This window comes from Sinocyclocheilus anshuiensis, unplaced genomic scaffold, assembly GCF_001515605.1.
Source record: "Sinocyclocheilus anshuiensis isolate Anshui unplaced genomic scaffold, SAMN03320099.WGS_v1.1 scaffold1144, whole genome shotgun sequence".
NCBI classification, from domain to species: Eukaryota; Metazoa; Chordata; class Actinopteri; order Cypriniformes; family Cyprinidae; genus Sinocyclocheilus; species Sinocyclocheilus anshuiensis.
In genome coordinates this window covers 1,126,204-1,136,069 of record NW_015551101.1, presented here as the reverse complement: position 1 = coordinate 1,136,069, position 9,866 = coordinate 1,126,204, and the positions used below count along the sequence as shown (strand labels likewise).

General features: G+C 39.1%; 1 protein-coding gene across 1 annotated transcript in view; it reads right to left on the bottom strand.

The window, feature by feature from the left end:
• LOC107662751 (small G protein signaling modulator 2-like) overlaps positions 1-9,866 on the bottom strand; it is a 63,244-nt gene that overhangs the window by 24,417 nt on the left and 28,961 nt on the right. The window contains exons 4-9 of the mRNA XM_016452831.1: positions 4,596-4,760; positions 3,979-4,046; positions 3,628-3,776; positions 3,325-3,535; positions 2,726-2,889; positions 1,912-2,044 (exon numbers count right to left, since the gene is read on the bottom strand). Coding sequence (XP_016308317.1) covers positions 1,912-2,044; positions 2,726-2,889; positions 3,325-3,535; positions 3,628-3,776; positions 3,979-4,046; positions 4,596-4,760 — 890 coding nt within the window. The remainder of the gene's footprint in view (positions 1-1,911; positions 2,045-2,725; positions 2,890-3,324; positions 3,536-3,627; positions 3,777-3,978; positions 4,047-4,595; positions 4,761-9,866) is intronic.

The following is a 9,866-nucleotide window of genomic DNA, read 5'->3' as shown; positions in this document are numbered from 1 at the left end:
TGTTTTTAATATGCTTTTAGACAAACCATGTGCCAATCCATTTATCAACACCATTGCTGAGTATTTTCTCCTTAAAACTGTAGTTTCCCAAAGGCAGTCACAGAAACGCGGTTTGAAACAGCCTTTGTTTTGCTACGTCACAAAACTCAATAACCAATCGCGTCAAGGGATCCTATCCTTAGCATATCATTAACTGTGCTGCAAAGCAGAGGGTCTAGTGAGAAGGCAGCCAGGTTAATCCGGTAACAGTTATATTTTTTCTGTAGATGTTTCGCCAACTGTTAATATTTCCCCCTATTTTCACGATGTCATGTGCTGTTAGCGCTTATTTATTTGTATTTAGAACCGCTAACTTGAATAATAACCCGCGGCAGCAGTGTAAAAGTAGCCCGGAGTCAGACGCACCTCTCCCGCATTGACATCCGCACGTCACACGCGTATGATCGCGGGCACGATTTGGAATCACAAACTTGGCTGCATTTGAGTCTTCAAGGCATTTTGAGGACACAACATCGTCAAGTAAGTAAATTTAACGAATGTTACAGTATCCACTGTAGTTGTCCGCTAGTAAAAACAGTTTTATCAGTCATTATCCGTGTACGAACCAGCGCAAACAGATAATGTTACCTCACGAAGTTAGCCATCAGTCTCCTTGCTTACGTTGAGCATACCAGCTTATTTCTGGTTCAAACACATAAGGCTTAATTAAACCAATATTTCCACTTGCCATTGCCATTGTATCGCACTTACTACAGTTCAGTACAGTTCAGGAGGCGCTGGCTCATGGCTGGCTGCTGTGTGACTGAGGCGGGGCTAATTTGCGTATTCATAGATCCGCGTATAGTAAATGAGGCAAGGGTGTAGAGTTGCATTCAAGCTATTTTAAGGCATGAGAAAATTATTTTCACAAGAAAAAAAATTTAAATATGTAATTTTTATGATCAAAGATTAGTTTTAAAGGATACAATTTTTGACTACAGGGGGACTTTAAATTTAAAAGTTTAACAGAAAAAGGTCATCCTAAAATTTAAAGTTAAAATCTTAAAATTAATTATAAATTGATTTAAAAAAGTATTTCAAAAATTCTAATGTTTAATTATAATTTATTGAATTAAAATGTAATTCAAGATATGTTCTTTGAAAACAAGGCTTGATATCTTAAGTAAATGGGTCTTGTTTTAAGGATGTTTTGATATTTTAACTGGAAATCAAGACAAAAACTGTGTCTTAGATTGTTTATTTTTTTGCAGTGCGTACATACACAGATATAAAAAGGAGCACTTTCATCCCAGTCAGAACAGTTAAAAAATCTAAAGGCTGCGTCTAATACTCACATCCCTCCCAGCAGCCTCCACAACGGCTGTTATGTTCCACAGAAAAGTGAGAACAAAACACACAGACGACAATGATATGTGGGGATGGTGTCTGATGCATATGGGATGACTCAAAATGATTAATAGATGCACGCACAATTATCCATGTACTGCATACATTTTATGCATGTATCTTACTAACCACAAACAAATGCCTTTCAATTTGAGTCTGTGGAATTCGGGATAATCATTTTGAGTCTAATATCATCCCATAGATGCAGCCCTGTTCAGCATTCACACATCTGGGAAATCAGGTCTGGCTGAACAGTGGATGCGAGTTATGGATATGTGAGTACCAATAGGGTTTTAAGATTGGCCCCAAAAAAGTACTTTTGGATGCTTAAGTCACACTTAAAATGATATGAATTTAATTATAATGCAAGATTCATGCATTTTAATGTCTGGTTTTGAAGTGTTCGATGCTTTTGGGGTCACTGTGGATGGATGGACGGATGGATAGATGGACAGATACTGGATGTGCGAAGAGAGACAGAGACAGAGATGTGAAGAGGAAAGGCACATTTCTGCGGAGACTCACTTGAGTCGTGACGGTGCCCCGGATAGACGATGCGAAACACATAGTCTGCAGCGATCTGCTCCTCGCCATCTCCATCCTGATCCACTAAACGGGCCATGCTGTTCCTCTTACGGAGCTTAGGGAAGACTTTACCCTGTTAAGCAAACACACAGAGTCATAATCAAACTAAACTCAGTTTCTCACTTCAAATAAGGAACATTTTGTAATTTATTTGCAGTGTGTCAATGTAACCCCTCTCTCCCGGGTCCTACTCGCACCCGCTCCGAGCGGTACTCAAACCCGGGTCTCCGGCATGGGAGGCGGGTGCACTAACAAGGAGACTAAAGATCAGGGGAGTGAGGTTTACCTGTACAGCGCCTACAGCTGGCCTCCGTTACATCAACAAGCAAAAAACTAGAATCTGATGTTTCTACATCAGAACAGATTTGGAAAAATTTTGCATTACATCACTTGCTCACCAATGGATCCTCTGCAGTGAATGGGTGCATTCACTGGTTAATTCCATTAAAACATCATACTGATGGACTGGAGTCATGTGGATTATTTATTATGATGTTTTAATCAGCTGTTTGAGATCTCATTCTGACGGCACCCATTCACTGCAGAGGATCCACTGGTGAGCAAGTGATGTAATGCTAAATTTCTCCAAATCTGTTCCAATGAAGAAAAACTAATCTACATCTTGGATGGCCTTGAGGGTGAGTAAAATTTCAGCATCTTAATTTTCATTCTATTCTTTAATGATTTGGATGTTTGAAATGTTACTGACTAATTTCAACATTCTATTACATGACTTCTGCAGCAAAACACTCACCTTGCCCTTCTGGGACGAGAGGGGGGGCTCAAGCTGACCACGGGGCAGTAAACCCGTCTCCAAACAGGACAGGAAAGCCAGCAGGTGGCCCCCAGGAGGGAAGTGCAGAGGAGGCCGCTGGATTCCATCCTGACTTACTAACACCAGAGTACCCCCACAGTCCGCTGAGAGAAATACGCATGAATATAAAATTAAATATAATATAATTAAAAATCGGTGATATAATGTGAATTAAATCAATAACTGATACTGAAATGTGTGCTACATTGAAGCTAAATATCTGACAAAGTTTAAACGTTAAAGATAAATAAAAATGAATAATAGACTCATTTGATGACAAATCTAATGTGGTGTAATGGCTAATCCAGTCTGCCTTTTCCAGTTCACAAGAGTAGCCAACTAGCAGCCGGGAAGTCAGCTAAAAATGCCAGGGAAACCCATCTGACCATTCATTACACAAGGGAAGACAACAATTTGAACAGTTCTACCTATCTACACCACTCTGGCTCAATCCCCATAACCAGTAGCCCTTGAGATCCATTATACTGATTAGATGAGATTCACTGATCTAAAATCAATCCCTTTTGTTACAGCCATCTACATAAAGATCTGTAGATGCAGACTAGTTTTCCTGTAAGTGCATTTGCATGTGTGTGTGTGTATGTACTGTCTTACCGGTTGAACGAGTACATTGTTTTTTCCATAGAGCAAGTGAATGCGTGAGTTTTGGTGTAGGGATTCGACGTACTCTCTCGCCGAGGCTGCAAACTTGTCCTCAGACATGCTTCCAGAGGACTGACGCTTTCGGATCTGAGGAAAAACCATCAAAATTGGATTTTAAATGGATTATTTACTAGAACAAAACTACTGCACAAGCACCCCTATACGTCTGATATTCTCACCCCAAGTGCAGGCCTGCGGCCCGGCGACACTTCTTGGCCCCTGTGGGCCCCGTGAATGCGATGCCTCTGGACCAGCTCATTTGCTGACGGGTCCGTCCAGAAATGATCCGACGTCTTGAGCTTAGTGTACTCTAGAGCGCACGGCCCGACTATAGATGAAAAATATTGATTTTTACACAAAACAAATTGTAATGTGATAACATATTGTGATAAAAAAGTGAATTATAATAAAATAATGAACGCTAACACCATTTGAACACAATTTAATACGTTTATTGAACAACATCTATAAATCTCGATTAGCTGTAATATGAGTAAATAGAGTGTGATCGATGCATCAGATAGACTCACCCAGCAGTGCTGCCAGTATCGGGCCAAACACAGAGTCGTGCATGAGGGCCTCCTTTTCATAATACTTACTACAGACACACACAAACAGCAAACACACACAATGTGTATGTCAATAACCAGAGACCTCTTTCAAAGGCTGAACAAATAACACATTATTTCACAAGCTCCATATGACAGCCCAAACAATCACCGTGGACAAATTATAAATTTCAAACCTTAATCTTGGCAAATAACACTTTGCATAAGAGAGATAAGCAATGCATGTTATGCAGCCACTATTATTTAAGAAAAAAAAGGCACACACATATATTAAAATTCCATCCTATATCAATAAGCTAAATGTTTAAAAATGTTTCATGTTATGCTAATAACAGATAAATGTTTGATATTAAAATTCTTTATTATTTTGCCTAGATAAATTAAAATAATCACTCATAAATCGATCATTTTAAATGAGCTAAAAGTGAAAATAGGTGTCGCAACATTATAATGTACAGTACAAAAAACTGATAATTGTTTGTAGACTTGCTAAAGATTAAAAAAAAAAATTTTTTAAATCCTAAAAACTAAATCATACAAAGTTGCATGAACTGAAATACAGTACTGATGCTCATTACCTTGCATTATCCACAATATACTGCACTATTTTGTCCAGGACTTTCTCAAAGAGGGCCGTGCGGACCCATATGTGCTTGATGGCCTGCTCAGAGAGTGGCTGAAGCGCTCGGCCAGCAGAGGAGCCCTGCCTCAGGAGGGGCTCCTGTCCTGTGCTCTGGGTTCTCCTGAGAAAGACCATCAATAATATGTTCAAAAACGCACACAAAACATAAGCAAATAGAGTCATTACAAACCAAATTGTCTTATGCGACCAAATGACACAATAGTAATAATCTTGAAGACCTTTTAAGACAAAAATTCCCCCAAAAAGTTACAAAGTGCGTTTTTTGCTAAGACTAGGCCTTCCTTCAATCATTTTGTGCTTCTATTTGTCCTCATATAACCTGATAAAATCCCATACTCACATTGTCTGGTTTTATGAAAGAAGCAAGAGACACAAAAGGGATTATGACTGTGCCTGCCAGTGGATGTTTCTAAGTGTTTGTGAGTCCATATACTTCTCCATACAGCATCTCAACAGGATGACTTGGCTGCTCATCTACAACAGTGCAGGAGGGCCAGATGAAGTCACAAAACCCACTCGAACCTGCCGGGCCATTCAGCCAACTGGGACAACACACATATTCACACAATGACAGGGACAGAGCATGTGTTATCCCAAAAGACTCACCTCAGAGCATTAAAAGAGATAAATCCCACAGATTAGAGTTGCATCATCTGTCATAGAAGCCACTCAAACCATCAACAACAACAGTTACTCCTGAACAACAGCAGTTGGGACAAAATCCCCGTAACTGACCCTTCGCAAAGACCTGCCCCCCTTAGTTTCTGTTGTTATGTCCGACAAGCCATGGCACTCTCATTCACACTACACATCATGTTCTCACGCAGTGAAAAATACTTCACGGAGCAAAGAGGACACTGACAACGTGCCGACAGACAAGACGGAGCAGGTTGCTTTTGGCTTTACAAAGAGTCAGCTTCCAAATTTTGTCATTTTTTTAAAGACATTCAAACAATAAATACCATTTTGTGGCTCTTTAATGTGTCGTGACAGATCGCTGTAGAGCCTCGGTTTAAGTGGCACGTGAAGCGATCATCTCTTCCTCTTTACTAGTTATAGCATGAAATAAACATGAGTGAATATCAGAAGGTATATTGTTTCAAGACGTCAATAAACAATTTTACACAGTTCCGGCGTTATGATTGGTCAGATCGCCTGTCAGTCAAACTCTCTGCGAAGGGCAATTACACTAATGATCAAAAATCTGGGGTCAGCAAGTGAGAATAATACTTTTATTCAGCAAGGATGCATTAAATTGACCAAAAGTGACAGTAAATTTAATTTAGCCTATATAAATGTCTATACATTTTCTATTTCAGTGATGTTATTTTGAACTCTCTATTCATCAAAGAATCCTGAGAGAAATGTATTATGATTTCCACAACTGTTTTTAACCTTGATAATTATATGAAATCTTTCTTGAGCAGCAAATCAGCATATTAGAATGATTTCTGAAGGATCATGTGACACTGAAGACTGGAGAAAATTCAGCTTTGCTGGAATATCCACAGGAATAAATTACATTATATTATATTACATTAAAATAGAAAACAGGTTTTTTTAATTGTAATAATATTACAAAATATTACTGTTTTTACTGTATTTCCGAGCAAATAAATGCAGCCTTGGTGAACATAAGAGACTTTTTTTTTCCAAAAACGTGAAAAAAAATCGTATTAACCCCAAACTTTTAAACAGTACTGTACTGTATGTTTTGGCTGAGATGGCATTACAGCATTACAGAAAGCACTGTTAGTTTTTACTGAGAGCCAGACACCAGCTCTAGGATGACAGAGTCGTCGCTGAGCTCGGAGAAATGAAGAAATCACGGAAGATCCAAGAAAAAAAAAATATTGCTTTAGGGTACTGTCACAAGTGCAGAAAGCCAAGAATGAATAGTGCTGTTTGGGGGTAAAAAAAATAGTGGGACCAATGAAAAAAAAAAAAAAAAACCTAAAGGGACAGTTCACCCAAAAATGAAAGATTTGTTATCATTTACTCACCTTCATGTCATTTTAAACCTGTATGATTTTCTTTCTTCTGTGGAACACAAAAGAAAATATCTTGTTTTCTATTTAGTTTTTTTCCCTTTATTGTTGTTTTGGACCCCATTGACTTTTACTATATGGTGAAAAACAGTTCTTTAGTTATTGTATGTTTAAAAAAAGACAGAAAATGAGGGTGAGTAAATAAATTATTTTGGGGTGAACAATCCATCTTCAGACTGAAAATAAACCTGGAATATTCCTTTAAGCCAGTCTTTGTGACTAAGCCCGTCTGAGATCCGTCCGGAGTCTGTGGAGAGCTGGGAGGACTGCTGTAATGTTGAGCGCACTGATGAGAGAGTGCATCATGGGCGTAAGCCAATAACACCCCACAGCCATCAATCTCCCTCCAGCCCGGACATCACACTACACCACAGCTGCAGGCACACCAGAGATGGATGAGTCTGCTATCTGTGCCACAGCGCCCTCATCTTCTCTGATTTACATAAGCATTGAGAGCATAACGGCCTACCACTTACACTGTGTGTGTGAGTGCTGGCCGCAGAGGTGGACTTTCAGTATAAGCAAGCAAATAAATCCCTGCACCTGAGATGAGCTAAGCAGATGCTATGGAGATGAAACTGTGCATTTCTGCTCCAAGAGCAATAATGTAGAGCATCCAGTGCAGCGTTAGAGGCCCATTAATAAAGATGCAGTGAGAAAGGGTTCATCAAGTCCATTATGAATCCACAAATAGCACATATTTTTGACTAAAAGTTCAGGAGTCTGCACTCATAAAACAAGAAAACAGATTTTTTGTTTACTTGAACTGCAAATTAACTTTTCCACGACATTCTAATTTATTGAGATGCACCTGTATATAAATTAAAATAAATTAAAACCATAATATTGTTGCAGCGTTTGTCTTTTTGCTTCGCCGACTAGCTAATTTACACATAATATAATAATTTCAACTTCATATCAATGTATTTAATTATTTGTCAGCTTTAATTAGATAACTAATACTGTATTAATCTATATATAATCTACAGTATTAATTATTAATACTGTATATACATTGAATAAACAGTTTATATATATATATATATATATATAATACTGTATTAATCTTTAATCTATATAATCTATATATACAGTATTAATTACTAAAATGTATATACAGTGGGTACGGAAAGTATTCAGACCCCCTTAATATAAAAACTAATTATAATTGTGAAGCTAAATACGAGTGCAATAAATGAAATCATTTAAACAATGAAGTACAAATGTGTCTTTGGTGCAATATAACTCTTGCACAAGAAAGTAATGACATGCAGTTGCTTTATTAGACTGAATTGCTGAGGTAGATATATTCAATAACCAGCGAGCATCTTGTTGCTCTAGATGGTGACACCATGGTGTTGCTGTGGCAACGTGAGTAACCGAGTGAGTGCGGTGTGGGAGAGGTGCTTAAAATGGACAGGCAGGGAACACCACAAAACATGTGACCTGCAGCACTCCACATTAATGCTTTAAATGTGTGTGTGTGTGAGAGCGGCTACTGTACAGACACACCAAAGTGGCTTCAACTAATCTCTGACCACAACAGAGATGTTGAGTCACCTGGAGATTGTGGCTATTAGGCCCGAGCGGTCCGCTCTTGAGTGGCACATTGGCAATGTGGCTCTGCTAATGGAGAGTTAATGGGAAAATAAGAAGCTGACCGAAGCCCCGGAGCATCCGCCCATACCATTCCTCATTTAGAGTGCTGCAGAGCCAGTCTTCTGTTTAAAGCCCAACAAAGCAGCAAATCATCCCTCTCCACACACCAGATGTGATCTGCTTCCTGCTTTCATCATTGTCTGAACAGCTTATCAGTCATAAATCATTGCTTATATCGCTAATACGATCAGTTCCAGTTTATGGCTTTCTTTGAATTTTAGCATCTCTACTTACAGTTCATATTAATAAGTAGAACAAGTGATTGTTAAAAGTAAAGTATGTCATTTTTAGCAGTTTGTAGTTTGAAATGCAGAAACGAAATGTTTGCTGTTTGTTGGAGTGGTCTGATATTTGGGGTGGGAGTTTTCCAATTCTGTTCGTGCTATTAAGTGTCGTTCACAACTAGAAAGATAACTAGAAATTTTTGAAAACCATTCTTATTCTAATAGAACAGTGAAACAACAGCTATAATTATAATGATGTCATTGTAATGTTTTTGTTCTATAGCTGATGAACGATAAAAACATTGAGAGCCAATCAGAATCCACCTGACTTTAAAGAGCTCAAGGATTTAAAGGGGCAGTATGACAAAACTGCAGAGCATGATTACAATAAACATAACAATATCGTCCACTGGTGTGAACACTAATATAGCTATCGTTACAGTTATCTTTATAGTTTTACAGTAGTTCTTGGTGTGAACAGGCCTTTAGTAGATCAAAAATACGACTTTTAAATTCAACATAAAATGTAATTTGCAATCTGTTTTATTTCGTAAATTTCCATATTTCGAAGTGAAAGAGCCAATCAGAATCCACCCAAATTTAAAGAGGTTGAGCTTTCAAAACGATAATCAAACTGCAACATGTAATTATGGTAAACAGAACATTATCGTCCACTAGGGCTGAGCGATTTTGCTAAAAATTTAAATCTCGATTTTTCTAGAATGTTTGACCGATTCTCGATTTTTACGATTTTTAACTAGTCAACTTGAAAATGTAACGTCTCGGTTACGTATGGTAACCCTCGTTCCCTGAAGGAGGGAACGGAGACGTCACGTCGGTGACCGACGAATTGGGATATCGCGAGGCATCCGTGTAGACCACAGCATGCCTGGAGATCTGCTCTAGGGGCACCCCTGCCCGGAGGAACGCAAGATCTGACCACGGGGTGAAGGTTTGGTGACTCGACCATAAAGCCAGTGCTGGAGCGGTCTCATATGTAACAGGCCGAGCGGTGTAAGTGCCGCTGCGACCGCCATATGCCCCAAGAGCCTCTGAAAAAGTATCAGTGGGACCGCTGTCCTGCCCTTGAACTTATTCAAGCAGGCTAGCACCGACCGCGCACATCTGTTCGACCGAATCCAACTCCATACGAGAAAAGAGATCCTCTGCGTCAGGGAGAGTTTGCTCTTTTCCCAGTTGACCCAAAGGCCCAACAGGCTGAGGTGTGAAAGTACCAAATCCCTGTGTTCGCACAACTGATCCTGAGACTGAGCG